The following is a 27,601-nucleotide window of genomic DNA, read 5'->3' as shown; positions in this document are numbered from 1 at the left end:
GGCAGTGGTACGAGCACTAGCGCTAATGTTTATATGACCGTGCACACACCAGCTGCTGCACACGCCATAAACATATTGCAGCCTGCAGGCATGAATGTTTTTAACCTTGCACATCAACTTGAACCCTCTTGAACCCGTCAACCACTACTCTGTTCTCCACGCTCTGCTGAATTATATAGTAGAGGTGTGTAGGTCCCTTACATGACTATCAGCCACCTTTTATCAGAGGGTTCATGCGGAACCTACAGGCGTGTCAACTGCTTTCCGATTTGTTTTAGTTTCTAGAACTGCACCACATCATAACGTACTAGAGGTGTGTACCAGCCAGCCTACAAGTACTTTGGTCCCAGGTTTATGTGGTCCCTATAGGTTATCCTATTGATCGAGAAACGGACCATGGCCCAAGATAACTCCCGTCGCAAGAAGCGTTTCACATGTACCAGAAAAACTCATTCAGAAGCTCACCCTGAGGTTCGCTTGTTTCCGTTCCTTCGCTTTCGTATCTGATATCTCTGTAGTCTTCTGATCTTCCACCACCGCCCAGTCAATCCCGCGGAGGATGTTTCGCCTCACTTCGTAATAAGGCCAAAGGTCTTTTCACTAGACACCCCAACACCTCCCAACTCGTTTCTCCCATGACGGATGTAAGACAGGTGGGTAGTGTCTTCTGTGCTTGGAAAACTTTCCAAGTTCAATTCTCTTGTTGATACGATTGCAGAGATATGAAAATTTATCAGGCCGCGATCGCGTCAATTACCTTGCAATGTAGATCCATCCATACGCCAAGGCAGCATGGGGTGTCCTGTCGGTTGTGTCCAAGGCATCTATCCACACGATATCTTATGTTTCTGATGCACGTCTGACTGACATACATTTCTGACAGACAATAACGTCCCAAGCAACTCGCGACGACTCAATCAGCCAACTCCTTTCAAAGATGGATGAGGTGTACATATTTCTCACAGAGAACGACCTGGCGGCTCTCACATCAATGAAAACTGTTGTCGCGCGGATATGTCAGCAGACGCTCGAGTGTTCCTATTTCCTTCGCGATTACTCCAAGAGCAAGAATTTTTGTGAGTCGAACAGCAACGTGCGGTCCTCATTAAGCTCACACAATCTTGTTTCCCAGGGATCAGGCTGGCCAGAAATGTCGTATCGGAAACTGATGGCAGAGTAGAGGGATACAACACCGTGTTCGATGACCTCATGCAACAGTTTCGGGATAGGGCAGCGCGGGACACGGTGGTGGTCGTGCACCGGATGTTGGAAGGCATCCAGGAGCTGAGTAGGTGCTTCATGTTGTCGACTCTTGATGTTTTTAACATACACGCTCCGGTCGAAGGTGCGGACCTGAGCGGAATGAGATGTGCGGAAGGAGCAGGATTGGACACGAGAAAGAAGTGTTTGCCTGGAACTCGAGAGGAAATTCTGGATGAGATCACGACTTGGATCAACAACACTGATGATGATGCTTCCCGTGTTTTCTGGCTCCACGGAAACGCTGGCACAGGCAAATCGACCATCGCCCATACAATTGCAGATCGTTTCCGAGAACTTGGACGCTTGGGATCCTGTTATTGTTTCAACCGTACTCGAGCAGCGCAACGGCGTCATGAAAAAATTTTCACCACAATCGCACGAGGTCTCGCTGACCGTGACGAGCAAATGCGACATGCGCTAGCAGATATTGTCCATCGTGACAATTCGCTCACGAATACCCCAGACATCATGCAGCAGTGGAAAGAGTTGATCGTGAAGCCTGCTTCAAAGCTGTCGGGGGCGATGGTGGGACCTACTTTGATCGTCATTGATGCATTGGATGAGAGTGGCGAGGATACCACACGACGGCATTTCCTCCAAATCTTGGCTGGCAAATCGGGTGATGATTCAAACCACATAAACAAACTTCCTTCCAACTTCCGGTTTCTTGTTACATCACGACCTCTACCAGACATCCACAACACGTTAAACGCCGTCAAGCACATACTTCAAAAGTCCATGGATAGCATTCCAATCGCAACGACTGAACGTGACATTCTGCACTATGTCACCGACGAACTCTCACGTGTGGATGGCGTCCACGGTGATAAACTTTTAACATCCATCGTGCGCGAATCTGGTGGGTTATGTGAATGGGCGCGTCTAGCGTGTGCATATATCAAAGCAGATAACGAAGTTGGGTTAACTCCTCTCGAACGTTTCGAAGCCATCATCAGCCGCAAAGACGACGATCACGTTCCACTTCTCGACCAGATATACAAATTCACGTTGAAATCGATGTTTCCCCCAAACCAGCCGCAGCGCAAGAAGCGTCTCACCCGGTTTTGTTCGGTGATGACACAGATACTGGGGACACTAGAACCACTACCCCTTGCTTCATTGTGCTCGATGAGGCAATATTTTCCCGAGGACAACTCGGATGTTATTACTGCAATTGTAAAGCCCATGGGTGCTCTTCTGAGCGGCACCACCGATGTTTCTTCCGTCGTCCGTCCACTTCATGTATCCTTCCCTGATTTTCTCACAAATAAAAAGCGGAGTGGGGAGTTCTTCGTCGACACGTCTCGCGTTCAGAAGGATCTTGCATTTGCGTCCCTTGCAGTCATGGAACATGGCTTACGATTCAACATATGCAAACTGAACAGTTCACACTCCCTAATTCCAAAATCTCCGACTTGCATGAACGAGTCCAACAGAATATCACCCCGGAGTTGTCCTATTCCTGTCGGTTCTGGACAGACCATCTGCAAAAAGCAGTTTTCGACTTGCACCTCGCTAATGCGGTTCGAGCATTTTTCAACCACGAACGGTTGCTCTTCTGGTTGGAAGTGCTGAGTCTGCTCAAGACCATCAACACGACGGCTGGCTTGCTGTCATCTTTGATCGAGTGGGTCAAGGTTCGTGTCAGAAACCTTATTTTCTACACAGTTATTCTTACGGGAACCAGCCCCACCCCGCAGAATGCAAAGATATCTTGGACGATGCTGCAGATGCACAGAAATTCATTTGCATATTCGCCTTCCCATTTCCTTCAGCACCCCCCACTTGTATCTATCTGCACTACCGTTTTCACCAAAGGAGTCGCGTATCTTCACAAAATTTGTCAATACATTTCCTTCAGTATTGCGAATCGTTTCTGGCCATCATTTGTCATGGCCGATGATTCAGCAGGTGATGCATGCAGATTCTCCTGTTCTATGCGCCGCATTCTCTCCGGATGGTAAACGCATCGTTGCCGGGTTGCGCAGGTGTGTCATACAGGTGTGGGATGCTGAGACTGGCGAGCTTCTTCGGCTTCCTCTCATAGGGCATCAGAATGATGTCACGTCTGTTGCATTCTCGCCGGATAGCAGGTACATCGTGTCGGGGTCGGAGGATAAGACCATTCGCTTGTGGGATGCGGAGACGGGCGAATCGCTGCAACCACCTCTCGAGGGACATGAGGGTGGTGTCACCTCCGTTGCGTTCTCACCGAATGGCAAGCTCATTGCGTCGGGGTCACACGACAAGACCATTCGGTTATGGAACGTTGAGACTGGCGAGCCTCTGCAGCTGCCTCTCATAGGTTATACGGATTCGATTCGTTCTGTTGCAATCTCGCCGGACAGCACACACATTGTGTCAGGGTCTTTGGACGAGACCATCCAGTTGTGGAGTGCGGAGATGGGAAAGCTACTGTTTCCACCTATCAAGGGACCTGGTCAGGCCAATTCTGTTGCATTCTCGCCGGATGGCAAGCACATCGTGTTGGGGTCAAGCAACAAGACCATTCACTTGTGGGATGCCGAAACTGGCGATCCACTGAGCCCACTTCTCATGAGACAAGATGAAGTCGTCACATCTATTGCATTCTCTCCCAATGGCAGGTACATTGTGTCAGGGTCAGAGAACTTTACCGTTCAGCTATGGGATGCCGAAACTGGCAAGCCACTGCGGCCACCTCTCCAGGGACACCAGCCTCCTGTCACCACTGCTGCATTCTCACCGGATAGCCAGCGTATCCTTTCAGGGTCACGGGACAACACCGTCGTCCTTTGGGAGACCACAAATGGCGAGCCAGTGCAGCCACCACCTCTCGTGCAACACGGTCTCGTCCGCTATGCTGTATTCTCGCCGGATGGCAAGCGCATCATGTCACTGTCAAGTTTTGACACCTTTTGCTTGTGGGATGCCGGAACTGGCAAGTGTCTTCGGCTACCTCTCAAGGGACCTGACTACTTTTTAACCTCTGTTGCACTCTCGCCGGATGGCAAGCGCGCCGTGTTGGGGTCACTCCTTGGCACTATTCTGTTGTGGGATACTGAGACTGGCGAGTTGATCCAGCCACCACTCGAGACACATGAGGACACTGTCTACTCTGTCACATTCTCGCCCAATGGCAGGTACATTGCATCGGGGTCGGATGATGGGTCCATTCGGTTGTGGGATATCGAGACTGGCAAGCTGCTCCGGCCACCTGTCAAGGAACATAGAAACGCTGTCTTCTCTGTTGTATTCTCGCCGGATAGCAGGCGTTTCGTATCGCTGTCGTATGACAAAACCATGCGGCTGTGGGATGTCGGGAGTGGCGAGCCGCTGTGGCCACCCCTTGAGGGACACGAGGGGCTGGTCCTGTCTGTTGCATTCTCTCCAAATGGCAAGCACATCGTATCAGGGTCACTCGACAAGACCATTCGCTTGTGGGATGCAGGGACTGATGAGCTGCTCCGGCCACCTCTCATGGGACATACAAACGCTGTTATCTCTTTGGCATTCTCACCCAATGGCAGGCACATCGTATCGGGGTCACGCGACATGACCATTCGCTTGTGGCATGCCGAGACTGACGAGCCGCTCCGGTCGCCTCTCAAAGGACATACAAACGCTGTCATTTCTGTTGCATTCTCGCCAGATGGCCAGCGCGTCATGTCGCTGTCATATGACAGCACCATGCGGCTGTGGGATGTCGAGACTGGCAAGACGCCCAAGCCACTCCAAGATGTCCGCAGCGTCAGTTCCGTTGCAGTTTCGCCAGATAAAATCGACATCATATCTGAATCTCAGAACCATACACGCGATGCACAAGCTATTCAAGACAATGACCTCGAACACCTCATATGTTTCTCCCTGCACCCGGGACATGCTCTTGTCGATACCGCCGCGCTTATCGATGAAATCATCACTCCGACATAAGACATATCGGCACTCCCAGTGAGGATTGAGGAACATGACAGATGGGCTGTGATTGGACCGGGGGACAGGCTTCTGTTTTGGGTCCCGCCAAACTATGATCCCCTGTGGTGCCCTCCGGGGACGCAATGGATTGTCCCAGCGCTCAACCCTTTGCTTGATCTCAGCCGAATGGCCCACGGATTATCATGGGAGTCTTGTTATAGAGGACACACTCATGTTTGACATACTTACGGAATCGGGATAAGTACAAGTTTCGCTGTAACCACCTTAGTTATGACCGCACTTACGAGCACCTCTGGAGTGTAACTTTTCTTATTGATTGAACATGCGAGTCTTCGATGTCTCATCGTTGGTCGCAGACTCTAATAAGATGAATTTGTTGTGTGCCAAGGGGAAGTACGGGTGATTAGTATCGTGGCGTAGGTATTAGTGCATTACTACATTCAGGAAGGTCATTCATGGGATACGAATGGAGGATATGGAGCAGAGCACACTTACGACTCATACAAGAATAGCACTAGTTGCCTCGTTTATATCCATCTCGCATTTGACGTTGTGCGCTTTGATGTTGTTATCAAGTTTGTGGACATCCAGGCAGGGATAAATCCCATTCTGCTGAAGGCCGACGGCAAGAAGGTTGGCATGTGTGATCAACGGTGGATCTGCCGCTGAATGGGATGCTAGACCATTGAATGGACGGTATTAAAGCAGCACGATGAATTGGAAAGTGTTGAAAAGGACGCTGAGTCGTGGTGAATGAGTTGTTCTGTGCCAGTCTAGACTCTAGAGGCAAACGGTACACATCATGGGGTACGCCACCGGTACCCTCTGATATCCAAAATACAAATTCAAGAGGCGAACGGTACACATGGGTAATACGCCACCGTTGCCTTCTGATAAACAAAGTCTAACCATCACTGAAATTCAATTTTTGCTATCAAGTCTTGTATTCCCTTTATATAAGGGCTAACACCTACCATTAGTGAAATTATGACATATCATAATGTAGAGTCAGACAGAGCATTATAAGGGTAACCTCCGTAGCCAACAACTAGTGGTACGAGTGTTATTTGACTACCCTCTCATTAAGATTGAAATTGGCAACATATTACTTTTGCATGATATCATTGCAGCTGCTACTAATAGTTAAGGCCGTGGTGCACCGGAGACAATCAGACACAATGATTCATCATGTGGTCATCGTGGATCACAAGTCGGACTAGCACCGGCTCGACCTAGTCTGAACCTGCGTTACATCAGTCTACTTTCTCACATTTCCCCCCATTTCGATACGTTTTCCCAACTTGTCCCATTTTAATACAGGTGATCTATAACCAGAGACGAAATTAGAGTACATGGCCATTGTTGATTGCACATTAGAAAATTTCCGGGCTCTTCAAGGCAATAATAACTAGTGGTTCATTACAAACTTACTGACTCGTTATCGCTATGTGCAATTACATCTTTGTTGCAAATATCAAACGTTGTGCTAGTGCTGCATCATTGATAACGGCTTATTACTGTTTGCTAAACTAATCTCTTAATTCTATTGATTTGCATTTCCACTTGGCTGGAGTACTTCTGACCACTACTCACTCCTCGTTGGGTGTTGACTTGAAGTTTCCAGATGGTACTGATGATCCAGAGGAGCGATATGTGCCCCAGCCTGGACAAGGGTGTATTGATGGAGAGACGGGACGGTCAATTATCTTACAAAACATTTCATGAGTATCGGTCGATTTGTATCTTCCGTAGGTCATTTTATGATATTATACAACATTGACGAATGTTCGGACGCGATCTGAGAGAATGACAGGCTGTTATGACAATTGACCACACATTTGGCACGAACTATCATTTAATAACATTATTGTAACAGTACATACAAAAACAGGTATACCGCTATGCAATATCAGTAACGTTTGGCAGAGGTATTAGCAACTGAATAGTGGGCCGCAACTTGAGGGGAATAAGTGGACACGCTGCGGGGGCCAAAGACCTTTCTGTAAACCCATGAGAACAATGAAAAGCTGGCTTGTAGTGTGCCCACCGGTTCCACCACACGAGAAGAGCATCAACAGAAGCTTTGGCTGTGGGCGTTGGCGGATTCTCAAAGTAGTCGACGATGTATACATAAAACTGGTCATGTTCGAAGTCATCATCGATGTTTCGCCAGGAGCCACAGCTCGAGAGAGCAAACCGTAGCTAGTGAATAAGTAGCTTCAGCCATAAGCATTTCGAGAGAAAAGTGGAATGGACCTGTACCGCTGAATACGCAATGGCTCTTGGTTGCACTGAGCACATTCCTAACAAAGTAGCAACATCAGACCGAGTACGACGTTCGCCCTGGGTCCTGGATCGTTTAGGTAGCGGTTCAAGGGGAAGCTCTTCGTCAGGTCGCGCATCTGCTGCAGAACTGGGGGACGTGAAAATGTGCTTGAAAGTCTTATATCAAAATGTGAGCAGAGAAGTCAGGAAGTCAAGAAGCGGACTCACCCTGACGAGAAAAGAGCCTTTAAAGAGCCCTTTGGTTGGGTCATCCGGGTCATACTCACCATCTCTGTACAAAAATGAGGGCCATGAGTGAGCTGTGACTTGAAAATTCGGTTCATAGTTCCGTATCCCTTCTTTGGCACTATCATCAGTGTTAGTTTCGCAGTATAGACCTGTGAGACATGAAGGTCTGACACAGTATCAGCCCACTTGAAGTCCACAGGGCACAGAAGCTTGGCAGTCGCATCGTTATAAAAACCACGTCCTGTCTTGTCACGCGAGTGGATTGGCGGGTTGGGAGGTGGGGAACTCTCGTTCAGCCATGAGGCCACCGCTAGCTTCATAGAAGCCGCGTCATCGCCCCTTGCTGAATCGGCTCCTCGATTGAGCTGAATGAATCTCAGAAAAAGAGTTAGTTGATACATTGCGCGGCTTACTTTCTGATAAGCAATATTTAGTTGATGTCCATCGGTTTGAGAGGAGATGAGGCCACGGACGGTTGGGACCCAGCGCAGCAATTGCTGAAATGATTGATAGGTACGTTCCTCCCTAGAATAGAACGATACGATCAGGTTTTAAACTCAATGGAAAGTGAGGGCGTGTACTCTTCAGTGTGTTGTGGGTCGTCGTCGTCATCGTACATGGAGGTCCTTCGATCGTATTCTCCAACAAGGTCTTCGATTCGGTCAGTTAAGCTGACGAGGCGCCGAATAGCTCGCCCAGTCATGAGGTATGGATCACCACGGCTGTTGGATGCAGGCTATCAGATAAGGGTCGCCATCGAATATTGCACCTCACCTTTTAGGGCCGCTTTCTCCTCTGAGCTCAGCATTTTGGTCCTCCAAAGCTGCTATGCGCCGTTTTAGCGCAGCGTTGTGGTCGTCAGGCGTGTTAAGATTGTGAGGAGACTGAGACATGGGTGTGGGATGAAATGGGGAATAACGGTACGGTCGAGCTTTTGAAGATTGAATTTTGATGTCAATGCGGAAGGGTTGCGTCATACTCGCCACTGATCGATCGCCGAATAAGATGCGGCTCCAGCGTTTGGAGCGTTGGAATGGAACCCATCCTACCCGAACCTTGGCATAGTGCTGATGCGGAAGCGAAGAAATGCGGTAATGTCACCGAAAGTTTGAACTCCTGTTACCAAAGTGTGGCGTCCAAGAGGTGAGTCAAGTGTAAGTCTCGTCACCGTGGAGGAAACTCACTAGTTACACCACCAGTGAATTAGCAAAACCACAGTCACAATCACTCTACCGTTGCCCCTGCGACTGCTCCTCCGACCTATGTCAGGAACTGTGATACAAGAACACAGGTGAGAATGAGTATTCACAGGTACATGCTACGAGCTCAAGCAACAACGGTCACCTTCGCTTCAAAGTTCAAGCATACTTACAGATGTGCAGCTTGAAACCGACCCGTCAATGTCATATCCCACCTTAGAGGTCTTTATGGCGAAGCTTGACAAAGAGGAGCCTGCGCGACGATGGTCAGAGACATTCCTCTCCCCACTGAGATGGATGGGAGTAAGGACAATTGATGACATGTGCATCGTGTCACCTGAGAGCCTTTCAGGTTTTTTCAACCTGTCTCCCATCATGGTCATGGATTTTTTCGTCCATGTCGTCGATGCTGTATCCAAACTCCATGCAAGGAGAATTTAAACGCAAGAATAGGAGGTAAGAATATTTATATTGTAGGAATTTCTGCACGCTGAGCACTCAGAATGTCAGTACGATGATGTATAGTAGTCTGAGCATTTGCCAACTGAATGTACGAACCTCAGAGCCTGAGGTCTCCTAGCGATAAGACAAAGTTTGTGAATCACAATAACTAGCAAAACGACTCGGACGTAGACGAAGTTGATTCGGCTCTCGATAGCTAGTTGTCAGAGCAGCCTGAGCCCGAGGCTACCTGACTAGGCACTGCGGCAGTCACCTTGAAGTTTGAGGTACCTCTCAGCGGTACAGACCGCTGGGTGGTAAAGGCAGTCGATAGTAAAGGGAGGCAAGACTCAACAGTACAGTAGTACCACTGAGCCCCGCCGAGCCCGTATCTTATTCCTCAAGGACAGCTTGAAGCACCCAAGTGATGCGCATGTCAGTTCTGTTAAAGGTATCAAGATTCAGTTCACAGTTCGCAATGAAATAGACCGTGTCCGAGTCAGAGCAGCCTGAGGCTACCACGGTCTAACTGGGCACTGCGGCGGCAGTCACCTTCAAGTTTGAGGTACCTCTCAGCGGTACAGACCGCTGGGTGGTAAAGGCAGTCAATAAAGGGAGGCAGACTCAACAGTACATACCGCTGAGACTGAGCCCAAGTTGACTCGGAGGATCGACTGCAAAGCTGAAGTTTCAATTTCAAGAAGGAGTTGCCACTAGCAGCAACCCGGCGTCTGTGTCGGACTTCGGAACACGGTGCTACCTGTGTTGCTGATCACGTGATTATGTTTATACGCTGAATTGAACTTCAATGAAGTTCATCATTCTAGTCACCTACCACCGTTGGCACGACGGTATGTACCTTCGTGTCTGTTCTACTTCCAACTCGCGAGTCAAACTTCCGTCATCCAAGTCAGCAATCGATCTGGATCCAACTGGCAGCCTGACGACACGACAGTATGTACCGTCATGTCTGTTCTACTTCGGCTTCCAACTTGCGAGTCAATATGACGGTACGCATGTTTTATTTTGTTCTCCCGTGGCTCTGTCTGAGTCGCTCCGAGTCATGCTGCAGGACGTGAATAACTGCTGAATAACTAGTATGAGTTACATTCAAGTAGTGATATCGAGACCGCAAATTTAGTGTGAGTAACATTGATGAGAGCCATGGCCAACAATACTGATTTTCGTTTGAACGGCGGTCCAGGCATAATGGTTTACCTAGATGATTGTCCAGGTTCAGGGTCACTGTCTTGCCGACTCGGAGTCATCCAACTGTACTCGCTGAAACGTGGTTTCATTCATATTTTGTTATGTATGCCATGTACACAAGTTGTGACCGTGAACATGAAAATGCGAATTCGCTCTTTGCAGCAACGAGTCAAAGTACTATTTTTACATGTCAGCTAGTACGGGTTCGATCCTTCAAAATATAATCTCCATACTGCCATAGACTCCTATCATCATTGACCCAGGAGTGATAAGGAGTCATGGTTGTTACAACAATGCGCGGATCAGCGAGACCTTCATCTTCCAGCCATTTCTCTATATCACCCACTTCGCCCAGTCCCTCTATCACGCGTAAAACCAATAGTTCAAGGCAAACACAATTCATGAGAATTATGCGGAGTGATGCTGGTGCTGTCTGGTGGGCGACCACTCGTAAGGATAGATGCGTAAGTCGTGTCAAATAATGTATGCCGATAGGAAAACCCCAAAGCACCCAACCCTCCAGCAATTCAAGGTGAGTGATTTTGTTGAATATAGGCATAGATGGCAGAAATGGTACTGCATTTCTGCAGAAGACAGTTGAAACACGAATGGACAGCTGCGACAACTTTGGAAGCCTGTTAAAGGCATTCAAGAGGCAAGCCGGCACCCCAGGGGCATCACCTTCACGTACAATCCAGAGGGCAAGGCTGTCAACATGACTGCACAGCTCCATGACATCTGCCGCTGTCACAAGATGCAATGTGCTGCCAAGACAGAGTGATTTGACTTTTGCGGACGCCACAGGTCGAGACTCGACGAAACGGCATGCTTGTGCTTCGCTGGTGAATACAATAGTATGATACATCACCTCCTCAATCCTATGCGTCTTCTAGGTCAGACTCATGCTGCGGTAGTACTGCAGGCAGGCCTGTACGTACCATTGTCGAACTCTTTCAGCGACTAATAGATATGAGGGTAAATGATTGGTAGGGTGAACGCCTGCTGCAACTTGAAATATGGCTCTTTCGATCTCATGTGGTAAATGCAACATGACGGCTGACGTTTGCTGGGACTTCGGACTCGAAGTCAGCGTGCTCACTGAGGCTCTCGGAGGTACTAACTCAGTCACTGTTTGAATCAAATGTGATGTCATTGCAACTTTACTACTCAATTTGTACTGTGATACAGGATACAGTCACGGTGGAGCAAATGTTTCCGCACAGGCTTGGGGCTACAACTCGGGCGCAATGCTAGTGTTAATCTCGCTACTCCATGACCGCACCATGACTGATGGAAAACATGGGATTGACGATAGCGAGTGACGCAATGGTACCAGCTATGTCTCGGTCCATACTGAATCATATGGTCAGGAATGAGGGAGTTTACTAGGTCTAAATTAGATTACTCTTACCAGATGCTCTTGTTAGGAAGTCATAACACGCTACTGAAGTGTTATGTACCATCTTGTTAGTACCAGAGTTGAATTTAAGCGAGCGCTTCCATTGTGTAGTGGTCATTGGACCATTGGCATCGCTGGTGCATGAATGTCGCAGTGCAGGAAACCCCTTCTCGGATGTTGTCAAGACGTCGTTGGAACCAATCTTCGCAACGAGGAGACCAAAAACCGACATTCAAGCCTGAGGCATCCCAAGCATTGGGCCAGGGGCCACCAGGAGACCACATCCGATGAGCCGTGAGCTAGAGATTGCGAGTATACGAGTATAAGTCAGAACGGCTGTGATTGATTTGTACACGGGAAAGCTTACATCAGTCTATATAGTACGTTCCACAAACAAAATCGATTTCTTCATCCTGCAATCCATCATTGTAGTAAGTCGACCCGTTCCCCACTAACAGGTCGCCAAATGGAACGGCCTCGGTCGAGATACCATCAAGGACAGATGGAAGATGGTGAAAACCCATGCTGTGTACAGCCAGCCGCCATACGAGTCCACCCTGCAGGAACGCAGCCCTCGCTCGGGGCCGATTCATAAACTCATGGCGTAGCTGTTCATATACGACATAATCTGCGTACGTAGCTCGGAAAGATGACGATTGATGCCCCAAGGTGTATGTGCGGAGTTCAGTAAGGGGACACCGAAAGTTGGGCGTAACAGCCATGGACTGCAGGGTCCTGAATGCTATACCTTTTTTCAAGAGAGCAAGCCCGATCTGCTTGATGTCTGGACCCCAGTTACAGTCACAGGCACATCACAGCAGTGATGGGGTTGGGGATGGCCAATGTCCAGAAGAGAAGATTTGGGGACTGGCGGGGCTCGACTATGTAGTACCGACGTTGTGATAGATTAACGCAAGAGACTCGGATATAAGCATGTGTAATTTGTAGAGATGGGTCGGGTCCTAGGTCCCAAACATCAGGCGGGATAACGCCTAAGTCAGACTCCTTCAAGTTCACCAGATATGCAATGAAATTCGTGATGCTTTGGCGTTGTGGCGCTGCGATCGAGCCTGTTTCTGCGGCTGAATCTCCAAGGAGCTTGCGGAGGTGATCCCAATTGGTTTTCTTAATCCACTCGTGTAACTGTATGGATGCATAGAGGGGAGCAGAACTAGGCGCCGTAGGTCGATATCCAAAGTAGTAGTGCAAGACGGGGACAATTCCTTCAATGTCCTTGTGCCTCGATGAAAGCGAGACATTACTGCCAAAGTACATGTATATATCGTTCATGAAACTGGAAGGGGCCGGAGGTGGAACATCAACAAGGGCAGTTGTAGGCAGCGGAGGCATGATGTCGTCGTCGTCTTCTCGGTCGTCACCGTCAGGCATGCTAGTTGGATCAAGGGCAAGACACAGATCCCACTGATTGGAGAAGGAGTCGAAGATCCTGGTAAATTTGTTGTAATCCCCCCAGACGTCCTGTACTCCAGCCTTTGTAATGTGGGTGCGCAACATGAAGCCATTATAATCGTCTTGAGGCTGCCATTCAAAGACCTGAATCGTGCTGGACTTCCCAGGAATTCTGTGGTTCTCCGCTGAACGTTCACGACTCAGTCGTGCTTGTTTGTGTGAGGGTGTCTCCTTCTCCTCCTTCTTCTTGTTCTGCATGGCCCGGTGGGCAAAGAATGCCTCCCAATCTTCGCCATGCCTCTGCCCGCTATTTCTATTGGGAAGTGGAAAACAAGACAAATCTGGCTGGGATTGCACAGCGGATACTGGGGTCTGCTCCGAGTCGTTTGACTGAGACTGAGCGCCCCACGGAGCATCATTAGACTGGGCGCCCCATGGGTTATCATCCGGCCGGATGCCCCGCTGATTATTGCCGCCCTGCGAGCCGCCCCAACTTGCGTGAGTTGCTGCAGCAATATTTTCGGCTGAGGGAAGATAGCGGTTCCAAGTCTTATTGGGTAAGACATTGGGAGGCCAATATACCCAGATTGGAACTTGGTAGTGTTCAAACATAAGGACATCTGTGTCCCAGGATAGACCGTAGGCGGCGTTTATGATCATACCAGTGCGTGGTACGCCATCCGTAAGATCCCCAACGAATGTGCGGGAGAGTTCAGTCACCCACGTAGAGGGTATTGGACATCGAGCGTCATTGGTTAAGAGATCGGTCCAGCTAGACGACTCCTTGTGAGGTCTATACCGACGAGTCATGATAAAATATGTACAGAGAGCTGAGACACCTGAGAATGTACAAGATATAATCAACGGATTCGAACGACTCGAGGCTTCATACCTAAGAATGCATCGCGTGATCTTAAAGCAACTTTCTTCGCAAGCGTTACATCGACGTGGGACCTTAAGTACCCGTAGTCTCTCGGAGCTCGTGGAAATTGGCCATACCAAGGGAAGTGCATATTCGCAGCTAAACGTCCCTGGCACCAGAGGAGCTTCTGCTCTAAAGTCTCCCATTGTTGTCTAACATCTCCCCGCAGGATATGACGGCCATCCGGCGTTGATTCGATGGGTAGGGAGTAAAATGAATGATTGAGGCAACTGAAGACAGCGCCATCGAAAATGGGGTTCGTTGGAATGAGAGGGAACCATGGGCGCGTTTCATATGCCCACTGCGTAGTCAATACGTCTTTGATGTTTTCAGGTGAAGAATCAGACTCGAGGTGTGGATTCCAGGGTCGCGGGATAGGAGGGACCACGGGAGGAAGCGAGGATGCGTTAAAGGATGTGAATCGTTGTTCTTCATGGATGAAGACGTGAAGTCCACGATCCATGATGGGCTGGGCACTGGAGTCGGAGAGTGCCAAAGGTGATTAAGTGCTTCGCGATTGACTGGAGAAGTAGGCGAACGGACGAAATGAACAACAGTATAAACCATTGAACGCAGTAGTCCGAGTCGCTGGCAGGCAGGATATAGAACAAGAGCAACTTGAAGAGAAACAACGAGCAACAGTACAAACCGTTGAACGAAGGAAGAAGAACTTGAACAAGAGGAGGCTGACTCAGGCTGGACTGAAAGTCCAAGTTGGACTGACTCGGAGTTGAACTTAAACTTCCGATGTGACAAGAGCAGTTGGCACCGGATATGTAGCTTAACATTACATAACCTGTGAACCTTAATTGAATCGTAACGCCGCGGACGCGCCAATTCCCGACAACCATTGTTGGACTGCACGTGGTGTTGTACGTAAGCATGTAGAAACTCTTGTATACCCTCAGTAGTATTATCTTTCTGATTACCACCCAAGTACTAAGTCGATGTCATCAAAAATCGTCTTTGACTGGTCCACTGAGCAAGTTAACTGGCTCAACCTTCGTTATGCTGATTGTTCATCTGTGCAAGAGCAAGATTCTATCAATATTGGACTAGACAAACGTCAGACCTCAGTCGTGGATAACGGACTAGATTACTAAGTACCTAGACAAATGTCAGACTATAGTAGTAGCGTTAGTGTCTAGGTAGTATACGAAGAAATAAGAGACATACCCTCAGTCGTGGATAACGGACTGAGGGAAAAGGAAACAAGCGAGACGAAACATATAAATAATGGTTCGAATTCCTATGAGATACTCCACTAAGCTGCGTCGCGTTGTCACATGCGTGTTTCACGCGCCAACACTCCTCCTCAATGCGATGTGTGCTCCTCCTTGAGTTCTTCACCGTAGTCCCAAATAGTTCCGCAAACGACCGTGATCTTTCTTCGCCAACGCTTTCGTGAATATGTCGGCGACGTTTTCGTGAGTCCGGACATAATGGACTTTGAGCTGACGATGGTTCACGCGTTCTCGAATTGAGTGATATGCGATGTCGATATGCTTGACCTTCGCATGGTAAGACGTGTCCTCGGTGAGGACTATTGCGCCGTTGTTGTCGCACATCAGGGGAGAAGCGGAACTTTGAGGAAAGCCGAGTTCATCCAGCAGCGTCCGGATCCATGCAATCTCTTTTCCAGCTTCGGACGCAGCAATGTACTCGGCCTCGCATGTGGATAGTGAGACAGTCTTTTGTTGACGTGCACTCCAGGTAACGGTCCTGCTGCCCAGTGAACATGAGTATCCACTGACAGAACAATGAGTGTCGACGCAGCTCGCGAGATCGCTATCCGTGTAAGCCAGTAGCCGTGCGACATGTTCCCCGCCGAGCACGAGACAGAGGGAGCGTGATCCTTTGAGATAACGCACCACCCTTTTGGCAGCCTCCCAATGTACTGGACTGTATGAGTCCAGAAATTTACAAAGTTGTTGGACGGCGTAGGAGATGTCCGGCCGTGTTCCAATAGCAAGGTACATCAGCGAACCAACGAGTGATCAGTAGGGTGTGCGCGACATGAGTTCCCGTTCCATATCGTTGCAGGGGGAATGGTCGCGGTGGGACAAGCGTAAGCCCGGTTCCATAGGAACGGAGCAAGGTACAGCGTCCTGAAGCCCGAATTGTTTGACGATCTGGTCGATAAGAGCGGTCTGCAAGAGGGAAATGGTCCGAGCTGGGTGATTGCGAGTGATGGCTATGCCAAGGCAGAAGTGAGCGTCCCCAAGTTCAGCTACCTGCCACTTCGTGCGAAGCTGAGTTTTGAAGTCAGCGAGAGCGGCCTTAGAACTACTAACGGTGAAGAAGTCGTCAACGTGCACAGCGATGAGGAGAATACCGGTGGGAGAGCGCCGGTAATAAATGCAGTGTTCACTCTTGAGACGTCGGAATCCCCATGAAATCATTGCCTCATTGAGGGTCTTGTTCCATACGAGGCCACCCTGTTTCATCCCATAGAGGCCTTTCTGAAGTTCCCATACGTGATCTTCGAAGCCGGGCGCGATGAAGCCTTCCAGTTGTTCCATATAACAAACTTCGTCCGAATCTAGCAGCCCATATAGGAAGGCGGTCTTTATATCTAATTGCTCAATTTCCCAATTGAGGGCCGCGCCGAGGTGAGCGAGAATACGGAAAGATTCGAGTCGTGCCGTAGGAGCTGAAGTCTTGGTGTAGTCCTGACCCCAGACTGCTGAATAACCCTGGCATACGTAGCGTGCTTTGAAACGAGCCGCCGCACCAGTTTGGTCGCATTTGAGCTTAAATACAGGTCGGCCTTTCATCAGCTTACGACCAGCAGGTATGGAGGAGTGAGGTACGAGTTTGTAGACACCTAAGTCCCGCAGGGAGTTGAACTCCTCCTGCAGGGCGACAGTCCATTCGCGAGCATGTGGGGATGCCATAGTGTCGGCATAAGTTGCCGGATCATCAGAGTGTTCATGGTCGAAGTCGTCAGGCACTGCAGCAAATACTTCAGCGAGGTGGGAAAGTTCGGCCTCCAGCTCCTCGATATCAGAGCCAGTGGACTTGGCGCTAAAAACATGATCAGACGTAGTATCAAGAGCGCGAAGGCGTTCTGCGGTTGCGAGAGAAGCTAAGGCTGCCCGTTGAGCCACTGGGACGTATGGTAGGCCCTCAATAGTACAGCATTTTTCAGATGGGACAGGTGCGCGTGAGGAACGGTGTGGAGGGGTGTCGACATCTGCATCAATAGCGTCAGAGACAGAGGCACGATAGGGAGTGCCGGTGGGAGGTGGAGTAAGAACATGTTCTAAGGGTGTGTGTTCTAAGGGTGTGCTGTGATCATTAAAAGATTCTATAAACGAAACGTGGAAAGAGATAAAAACTTTGTTGGAGGCATGGTGATAGCACCTATAAGCCTTAGAATCCTGAGAATAGCCGATGAGGATGCACTCAGTAGAGCAGTCAAAAACTTTGGGATTGTGTCGGTTCTGGATAAGCACGAATGCGCGACAACCAATCTCACGCAGGTGAGAGAGGTCGGGTTTCTCACCGAACCAGGCCTCATAGGGTGTATGACCAGATTGAGACTTGACTGGCGTACGGTTGGTCAGGTAGCCCGCGGTCAAGACAAATTCATCCCAACGATTAGCAGGTACGTTGCACGAGGCGCGCATTGCACGTGCCTTACCCATGAGAGTGCGGTGTAAACGTTCGACACGGCCATTTTGGGCCGAAGTGTAAGGCGCAGTGAATTGATGTTGGGTGCCGCGCGTGAGGAGCCACTCACACATGCCGGCTGATTTGAGTTCGCCATTGTCAGAACGGAAGATACCAACCTTCAAACCTCTCTCAACTTCTCGCGCGTTGTAGAGACTCGTGCATCTCATAGTGTGATATGGCGCTTTACACTAGGGAGTATACAGCACCAACTCGCAGCATCACTCTGTGTACCATCCACAGTGATTCCTATATGACGCGCAGCTTTCCCGCGCAACGCGCGCCATGCGCGCACCATTCCCGCGCTTCACGATGTATACGCACGCGCGCGTTCCCGCGCTTGCGCGCCCTATAGCGCCAGCCATCCAGATGCATCCATCCACTGTCCACCAAGCTCCCTAGTGCGTATATTTCCATTTCCTTTATTAGCATAGTTCCACCTTTATTTTTATCATAGTTTCTCACTCATATATATTTTTACATACCTACTCGGTAGCGCTTCGGCTCCGCATGAGCGCGCTTAGGCGCGCTATATAAGCGCCAGCAGTACATACTATTATTTACCTTACTTTTCACCCAACTTTACCTAGTACTTACTACTTAGAAAGTCGCAGTAGAAAATCTATTCATTAGCACAACACATCTCACATCCTTTATCTTGCTTATATCTTCACATAAGTTTAGTCTCTCTTATTTCCGCTTACACGCGCGCGCTTTCCCGTGCTTCGCGCTAATACGCGCGCGCGTTCCCGCGCCTTCGTACCTTGCGCGCACCTGCGCTTTCTCGCGCTTCGCTGAAGCGCGTACCTCTAGATCTCCGCTGCACCTGCTTCCCCTTTAGGGTCGAATGCACTTGCCATCTCAAGTATCGCAGACTAGGCAACGCACGACCTACAACTTTTTAGATACAGTCAGGAGCATTTCTTTGTTCCTCTCAGTATTGTTGTTTCTACAGCGTGTTCCCAGGCTTGTAGGGCCGGGAAGGCATCACCTTTCGAGGCGAGGGGGATAGACCATGAATACGACGAGAAGTCGTCAATAATGTCCATTATGTATCTATGTCCCGCGACGGAGACAGAATCCAGATGCTCCATTAAGTCGATGTGTACGATGCCAAGCTTACGATCTGAACGCTTCCCCTCCCTAACCTTCGGTATGCTCGTTTTCGTCTGTTTGCCGAGAATACAAGCATCAAAAATGGGAGGGAGTAATGACAGGTTAATGGGCATACCGGTAGCGAGGCCAGAGCGGGCGAGGTCATAAACGGTACGGTAGTTGGCGTGGCCAAGGCGTTTGTGCCAGGTTTCTAACGTTGGCGCGCGGCTCGCAAGATACGCATGGTCAGCGGATAATTGTCCCCCAGAAAATGCGTAGAGGTGCCGTGAGGTCAGAGTGCCTGTGAGCATCTGCGTGCCACTGCGGGCCTGAACCCAACACGAGGTGGCATTGAAAGATGCGGTACATCTATGGGCAGTGCACATAGCCGAGACGGACAAAAGGCGAACGGTCTTACTGGGAATGAACAAGACGTTGTCGAGCGTCAGGTGAATACCTTTCGCAATGATCAAACATATTGTGCCAACACCAACAGCTTGGATGGACGAGTTGCTGATGCCGCTGACGACGCAAGGAGGAACAGGGCGCAGAGTGTAGAAGTCTGATTTGACATTACTGATATGAACGGATGCACCGCTGTCCAAGTAAAATGGAACAATGGAGGGGTCGACGGGGGTATGCGCGCGCTGATTAGGCGCCTTATAAGTTAGACCGGCGAAGTCGACATGTTGGGAATGAGTGCGCCAGTCAACGCTCGCTTGCAGGTCAATTGTGGTGAGGAGCGCATCATATATGTCTTCTGGGAGTTCCTCGATGAAGGCAGAGGTGGGGGCATCATATGCGAGCCCTGCGAACTCCTGCGTAGGGGTAGGAGGTCCTGGCACTGAAGGGGCAGGAGCAGTAGCGACAAATATGGCCTCGTGTGTCTCAGCATCTAGAAGGTAAGTGTGGCCATTCGTGTCGTACCGCAGACCACCTGGTTTACCAGTGGAGGCACTTTTCGTCGGACGTGAGGAGGTTGCAGGTGTCCTGCCAGAATTGCTGCCAGCACGCGCAGCACGACGGCGTGCGACGACCTCGTCTTTCTTGCCTTCCATGGCACCCCCCTTACCATAGCAGTCTTTGGCCGAATGCCACCAGCCCCCACAGGTAGTGCAGCAATTGGTGTGGGAAGACTGACCACAGTCAGCGCAAGCTATCTGGTTGGTTGGGCGACCACGGTTTGGTTTTCCTTTATTGGACGCGACCATGGCGACATCCCCGGAACCCTTTCCCTTGTCGTTGTCGATGAGCTGTTGTTCCAGTTCAAGACGGGAGCGGATATGGGTGGGACCGTATGGAGCAGACGGCGAGCTGATAGCGATGGCGTCGGCCACATGGTTTCGTACGTGAGGGAGGTCCTCGCCCATGGCATTGAGCATTAGGATAGTTAAGAAATCTTCCTCCTTAGGGATGCCAATGGCATATATGCGCCTGGCAAGGTCGGTGAGCTGAGTGCTAGTAAGCACGAAATGCTCAGAGCGTCGGTATCGCAATGCAAAAGCCTGTTGGATGAGTAGTATCTGCGCGATAGGTCCTACTTGCTCATGACGGGACTTGAGAGCCCCCCATGCGATGTGTGCATTGACGAAGGGGAGTAAGAAGTCCTGATCTTCCGAGCAGGAGCGAGTGCTCAATGCTGCGACAATGCAGAGGTTGTTGAGGTCCCAAGTGCTAGCACCCTCAGGGTCCAAGGTTTTATCTGGACGTGTCACAACACCAAGAAGGTAACCCCCCCATGCTTAAGGAGCAGGTAGTTGCGCATTTTGGCGGACCATGTCCCCCAGTTATTCTGGCCTCGGTCGAGAAGTTCGATCTTCTCTAGGTCCATATGACTTAACATGATGGCCGCTATCTTAGAGTTCGTAGTGGACATGGTGGAAGTGGTAGCCGCGGCTTGGGGCAGTGAAAGTGTAGGAGGAGTCGTTAACTTGGAAGTAGAGGGGGTGGATATGGCCGCTCTGGGGGTATTGCTATGGGTATTGGTACTGTTTGATCGCAGATGTTGCTTTACCATACTGGATGATGGTAAGAAGGAAAGGAGCAAAGAGAAGAATGCGAGCGATCCCTGTTATTTAAGGGGTGCCCACATCTATCAGCGAGGTACTTCTCGCTCGAAAGGGAAATATAATGATGTTTGATGACATTGGTCAACAGATGATCGTTTTGATGACGTCGATCTCTAACTCTACACGCCGGCGGCGTGAATGCGGTGATAGATGCCCTATTGGGGCGACGTTGCCTAGAAGATTTCTGCTCGCTCGTTTTACGAGTGAGCAGGGCTCATAACCTATTGGACTAGACAAACATCAGACCTCAGTCATGGATAACGGACTAGATTACTAAGTACCTAGACAAACATCAGACTATAGTAGTAGTGTTAGTGTCTAGGTAGTATACAAAGAAATAAGAGACATACCCTCAGTCGTGGATAACGGACTGAGGGAAAAGGAAACAAGCGAGACGATGTAGAGAATCATGCCTCTCATGGCATGATATGGCACTTTTCACTAAGGAGTACTTAGCACAAACTTGCAGCACCATCCGGTGTGCTATCCACAGCTAATCCTATATGATGCGCAGCTTTCCCGCGCAATGCGCGCCATGCGCGCACCATTCCCGCGCTTGCGCGCCCTATGGCGCCAGCCATCCAGATGCATCTATCCACTGTCCACCAAGCTCCCTAGTGCGTATATTTCCATTTCCTTTATTAGCATAGTGTTCCATCTTTATTTTTATCATGTTTTCTCACTCATATATATATTTACATACCTACTCGGTAGCGCTTTGGCTCCGCATGACCGCGCTTAGGCGCGCTATATAAGCGCCAGCAGTACATACTATTACTCACCTTTCACACCTTACTTTTCCCAAAAACTTACTAGTTATCACCCACTATTTACTTAGCAGTACATAGTAGAAGTCTATTGGTCTACACTTTGCATCTATCTTTTCTTATATTGCTTTATATCATCACTTAAGCTTAGTCTCTTTTATTTCCGCTTACGCGCGCGCGCTTTCCCGCGCTTCGCGCTAATACGCGCGCGCGTTCCCGCGCCTTCGTACCTTGCGCGCACTTGCGCTTTCTCACGCTTCGCTGAAGCGCGTACCTCTAGATCTTCGCAGCACTCGCTTCCCCTAGGGTCGAACGCACTTGTCTCCTCAAGAATAGCAGACTAGGTAACGCGCGACCTCACAACATTTTATAGATACAGTTAGGAGCATCCTTGTTCCTCATTGTATTGTTGTTTCTACAACTGGAGCCCACCGCGAGGGGAGCAGTCAGCAAGATCTAGTTTTGCGCATCTTAACACATACAGGTCAATCTCTTTGCAATTTCAAAAGCTAACCATTTTCTAGTCACGCATTCTCGCGCCTTGCGTGCGCGCAATAGTTCCCACGCCTCTGCGCCTTACGCGCGCACCTATACGCCTCGCGTGCGCATGCGCCTTCGCACGCCTCAATGCCTTATAGATTGCCCATCCGCGGCACAGCAAACGCGCCCAAGTTCGACGGCACTACAGACAACCTCGCCGAATTTATTGACGCATATGAGCAGCTTGCTGATGAAGCAGGACTCCAAGGACACGACCGCATTAAAGGTATTATCCGCTACCTTGAGCGCGACGATCGAGAACTATGGGGAGGTATGCCAGAAGCGGCAGTAAGTGATTATGAAGCATTCATGACAGAAGTGAAGGTAATGTATCCTGGATGGGATGGTAAAAGACGCTACGCGCTCGCGGACTTGCGCGCTATCGCGCGCGAATACGCTAACAAACCAATGCCCTCTTGCACAGAATTAAGCAATTACCTGCGCGCATTCAGGAAGATTATGCAGCCACTCATGGACGAAGACCGTATTGGAAAGGCCGAACGCGACCACTTATTCATGGAAGGAATCCCTAGCGATGCTCAGGCGCAAATCCGCTTGCGCCTTATGATCAAGTTCCCTGACCACCACCCATATGACCCATACCCATTCATGGACGTCTTCGCAGCTGCGCAGTTCCTATTACCTGCGCGCGCTTTTCCCGCGCCAAGCGCGCCAGTTAGCGCGCCCATAGTAGCACCAATTGCCACCTTAGTCACAGCAACTGTGCCAGTGCAAGCTAAAGTGGCTAAGTACAAAGATCAATACCACGCGAGTCGCGCAACGCAGGATACGACCATTAGCGCTAACGCAACAGCTGGACTCTTCTATTGCGCACCCTCAGAAGCTGTACTTGACAAAAGGCCACCAGTTCCTATTCACGCGCCTCACGCGCGCGCCTTTCCCGCGCCTTCGCGCGAATCACGCGCACCTCAACCATTAACTGCACCAGCATGCAAAGCCATACCAGAATGCACCACTTTAGATCACGAACTCGAGCGCGCGCTTGCTAAGCGCAACCAGAAGCACACCGCAGGCGCCTCTTCACCTTCACCATCAGCATCATCTCCTTCACAATCTCCATCATCACCAATCGCATCGCAAGTCAGGGATGACTCTAAATATCTATTGCACACTAACGTGCCAGTTGAAACACGCGCGCCTATCGCTATCACCTCGCCAGAAGTCAGGGATGACTCTAAATATCTATTGCACAGTAATGCGCCCATTGTGGACATTATTACGCCATCGCTTGAAACGCGCCCGCCTATCGCATCGCTTAAGGAAGAAACCTCACCAATCGCACCATCACCATCACTGCTATCGCCACTCGCATCATCAGAGGTCAGGGATGACCCTAAACATCTATCGCGCCTTAGCGCGCCTATGGAGGAGCCTTCTGCCGCATCAGAAGCTCATGTTGCACCTTGCATCAACCAGAGTTTGCCTCTGGTAACTCCAATTGTCACTAACGATCGCGCACATGTCGCGCTTTTTGCTTCCAGTGACTATCGCGCACCGGTAAAACATCCGTGCATCACGCTGCACAACCACCAAGCAGAGCATGTCTCAGGCGACCCTGGCGCAACTCAGGCGCACCATATTGCGCCTGAGGACGCGCAATGCGCGCGCCTAGAGGTATTGTATATTTACCCTCGTCTCATTTCGCGTTTTCTGTCTCTTTCATGTTTAAAGCTCTTAAGGAGCTATATGACGCTTCCAAACACTTTAGGTTCATCTTCGCACCACCCCTTGTTCACACGCCATGATTACGCGCATCGCGCAATACGCGCGCGCGTTCCCGCGCCTTGCGCATTCATAATTCAAGCAGAGTCTTCACACTATCGCGTTTCTATCACTTCTCCCCTTTTAAATTGCATTTCTTTCATTCAACGCAAGGTATATTACAATCAGTCATCCAGGCGCGACTTAGGCGCGCGCCTGACACATACATATGCGCCTAACTCCCCTATCATCACCTTTAACTTCGCACTTCGCACATTGATTCGCATTCTTCACGCTTTTGCTTACCATGTCAATTTTGTTCCTGCGCGCGCTGATGCGCACTATTCTCTTTCGCCCATGCGCCTTCTGCGCCTTGATATACCACCCTTACAGCCCATTGGCGCAACATTTGCGCCTAATACTTCACTATATACATTTCTTGCTAACACATTTACAGAGAAGTGGCCGTTCCTCGCGTGTTCGGCCAATATAATCAAATTTGCGCGAAATCGCACCAAGGCGCGCACATCGCGCGCATCCTATCAGCTTGTAGGGCGCCCCTACACCCCTTGCAGTGCCTTCCATTGGCGCGCCTTCAACCTGCAGCACGTTGTGCAGGAATTCATCCTGCCGGTTACAAGCCCCCCCAAGCGCGCCAGCCTTGCTCATTCCAACCCTACCTTGGGTAAAGCGTCAGCTCGCAAGAGACACGAAGCGCGCTAGTCACGTGCACTCGCATGCACTCAAGGAGGAGGATCAAGTGCCTCAGCTGCGCATCAAAGAACAACGTATACCATCGCTGTTTCATAAGATACCATTCGTTTTACCCTGGGTTTCGTCCAGCGCTCTTTCATTTTATTTTCTCTCATTATAACGCCATCCAAAGAACTAATAACTTACTGATATATATGCACATAGGAGTTGCCAAAAACAAGAAAACAACCTTAGATTGTGCCCGCCTAGCTCAATAGTATTATTTTCTCTTCGCACGCATGACGCGGCACCATGCCCTTTTTACCTTAGAACGCGCACATATGCGCGCAGTCTTCCCACGCTCACGCGCACATACGCGCAAACCTCCCGCGCCCATACGCCTCGCGCACATGCGCACTTCTCGCGCCTCACTCATAGGAAGGTGTAGATGTTGACAGCTGCACGAAGAAGACAAGTCAGATAGGACATCTGCAAGTTACTGTTTTTCATTCACATTTTCACATATAGTTTTACTCACAATGTTCAAACTCTTTAGCATCTAATATTTAGCGCGCCTAGCAGGACTTGGTCTGGACATGGATTGGATTGCTCTTGGACCGCGCGCGCCACTTCACATACTGGACTCCAGGATTATTGCGCAATAGGCCCACAGAATACAACACATGCGACACTCACGCGCACATTCTCGCGCCTTGCGCGCGCGCACTTTCCCACGCTTCACGCCATATGCGCGCATCTCACCCACGCTTCGCGCGCCACATTCATATCACCCTTGCATCATTGCCTCACAACCATGGCGCATTATTTACATCAGAGTCACCTCGCAATTCACCATGCTATGCTGCATTCCCGCGCCTCAAGTGCGCATGCGCGCACATTCCCACGCCTTCGCACCTCACGCGTGCCATGCGCGCAACTTCCCGTGCCTCGCGCATTCATCGCCCAACAACCCAAGCATCATACATGCATCGCACTCGCATACTATCACGCAAAATCCTCACCACACATGCGCTGAGTGGGGACACTCAGAATTTAAGTCCCTGGGAGATGTAGAGAATCATGCCTCTCATGGCATGATATGGCACTTTTCACTAAGGAGTACTTAGCACAAACTTGCAGCACCATCCGGTGTGCTATCCACAGCTAATCCTATATGATGCGCAGCTTTCCCGCGCAATGCGCGCCATGCGCGCACCATTCCCGCGCTTGCGCGCCCTATGGCGCCAGCCATCCAGATGCATCTATCCACTGTCCACCAAGCTCCCTAGTGCGTATATTTCCATTTCCTTTATTAGCATAGTGTTCCATCTTTATTTTTATCATGTTTTCTCACTCATATATATATTTACATACCTACTCGGTAGCGCTTTGGCTCCGCATGACCGCGCTTAGGCGCGCTATATAAGCGCCAGCAGTACATACTATTACTCACCTTTCACACCTTACTTTTCCCAAAAACTTACTAGTTATCACCCACTATTTACTTAGCAGTACATAGTAGAAGTCTATTGGTCTACACTTTGCATCTATCTTTTCTTATATTGCTTTATATCATCACTTAAGCTTAGTCTCTTTTATTTCCGCTTACGCGCGCGCGCTTTCCCGCGCTTCGCGCTAATACGCGCGCGCGTTCCCGCGCCTTCGTACCTTGCGCGCACTTGCGCTTTCTCACGCTTCGCTGAAGCGCGTACCTCTAGATCTTCGCAGCACTCGCTTCCCCTAGGGTCGAACGCACTTGTCTCCTCAAGAATAGCAGACTAGGTAACGCGCGACCTCACAACATTTTATAGATACAGTTAGGAGCATCCTTGTTCCTCATTGTATTGTTGTTTCTACAACGAAACATATAAATAATGGTTCGAATTCCTATGAGATACTCCGCTAAGCCGCGTTGCGTTGTCACGTGCGTGTTTCACGCGCCAACAATCAATTCTACCTGGTCATGTTTATCTGCAGAGTTTCTCAATAGGTGGCCAGTGAAGGACATGTTATGGCCTTCCTAGTGCTGCCATGGTCCAGTTCGGTCCAGTTCTCGAGGGTGTTTTGTCGAACACTGAACTGAACCTTGGGTCTGGTTCAGGCATGGAGGGCGAACGCTGGACCGAACCCTTATGAACATGTTCGCAAATGTTCAGTTCGAGTTCAGAACACGTTCGAACATCTGAATGCAACATATAAATTTCAAAAAAAAATCGAGAACTACATGAAAAATTTGATGAGTAACTACTAACTACACCATATCCATGACATAGCATTCATGAGCTGTGGCAAACTCAGCTTGAGCCATCGCAGAAATATGGCCCTGACAATACCCACTCTTCAATAGTTGAAGGGCCTCAAAAGTTGACAGCAACAAACAATTATGGTGTGAAGTCCTGGTGATCCCACCACTCGAAAAAGCTTGTTTGGATGCAACGGCAGAGCCTTGAATAGCTAAGTAGTCCTTAGCAATGTGAGAGATAGTTGGATATTGAATTGAATGATGCTAAGGACATTTATGTCAACTTGTAAGGAATAGCGATTCGAAAAAAACACTCACACCCCACCAAGCTACTATGTTCTCAATGTCCTCTAGTGGGAAAGCCAGATAGTCTTCAAGTTCTTGATGAGGCCTTTGGCTTGCAGTGTCACTCGCAATGCGGGATTGAACAGCCTCGCACATCCAACTGTGGCCATATGAGCCTTGGCATGCAAGAGAGGGAGGAGCCACCACAGCAGGCTCTGTGTCTGGTAAGGAATTGTAATGA

General features: G+C 49.7%; 4 protein-coding genes across 4 annotated transcripts; all 4 read right to left on the bottom strand.

Annotated features, from left to right (window-relative positions):
* Nucleotides 1–7,087: 7,087 nt before the first annotated feature.
* Nucleotides 7,088–8,585, bottom strand: F5891DRAFT_1197344 (uncharacterized protein; the record flags this gene model as incomplete). Its single annotated transcript, XM_041368474.1, has 8 exons — nt 7,088–7,178; nt 7,226–7,380; nt 7,435–7,620; nt 7,672–7,810; nt 7,864–8,057; nt 8,106–8,217; nt 8,274–8,414; nt 8,467–8,585. The coding sequence occupies 8 exons, from the start codon at nt 8,583–8,585 to the stop codon at nt 7,088–7,090; spliced, it is 1,137 nt and encodes a 378-aa protein (XP_041218309.1).
* Nucleotides 8,586–10,731: 2,146 nt separating this feature from the next.
* Nucleotides 10,732–11,592, bottom strand: F5891DRAFT_1197343 (uncharacterized protein; the record flags this gene model as incomplete). The annotated part of the gene is made up of 2 exons (XM_041368473.1): nt 10,732–11,419; nt 11,480–11,592. The coding sequence occupies 2 exons, from the start codon at nt 11,590–11,592 to the stop codon at nt 10,732–10,734; spliced, it is 801 nt and encodes a 266-aa protein (XP_041218308.1).
* A 434-nt stretch (nt 11,593–12,026) lies between these two features.
* On the bottom strand, nt 12,027–12,662 carry F5891DRAFT_1197342 (uncharacterized protein; the record flags this gene model as incomplete). Its single annotated transcript, XM_041368472.1, has 2 exons — nt 12,027–12,239; nt 12,336–12,662. The coding sequence occupies 2 exons, from the start codon at nt 12,660–12,662 to the stop codon at nt 12,027–12,029; spliced, it is 540 nt and encodes a 179-aa protein (XP_041218307.1).
* Nucleotides 12,663–12,741: 79 nt separating this feature from the next.
* F5891DRAFT_986502 (uncharacterized protein) lies at nt 12,742–14,735 on the bottom strand (the record flags this gene model as incomplete). Its single annotated transcript, XM_041377783.1, has 2 exons — nt 12,742–14,189; nt 14,243–14,735. The coding sequence occupies 2 exons, from the start codon at nt 14,733–14,735 to the stop codon at nt 12,742–12,744; spliced, it is 1,941 nt and encodes a 646-aa protein (XP_041218306.1).
* Between the last annotated feature and the right edge of the window lie 12,866 nt (nt 14,736–27,601).

Source organism: Suillus fuscotomentosus, assembly GCF_016647785.1.
Source record: "Suillus fuscotomentosus strain FC203 chromosome Unknown F5891scaffold_120, whole genome shotgun sequence".
Taxonomy (NCBI): domain Eukaryota; kingdom Fungi; phylum Basidiomycota; class Agaricomycetes; order Boletales; family Suillaceae; genus Suillus; species Suillus fuscotomentosus.
This window is presented reverse-complemented; position numbering and strand designations above follow the sequence as displayed.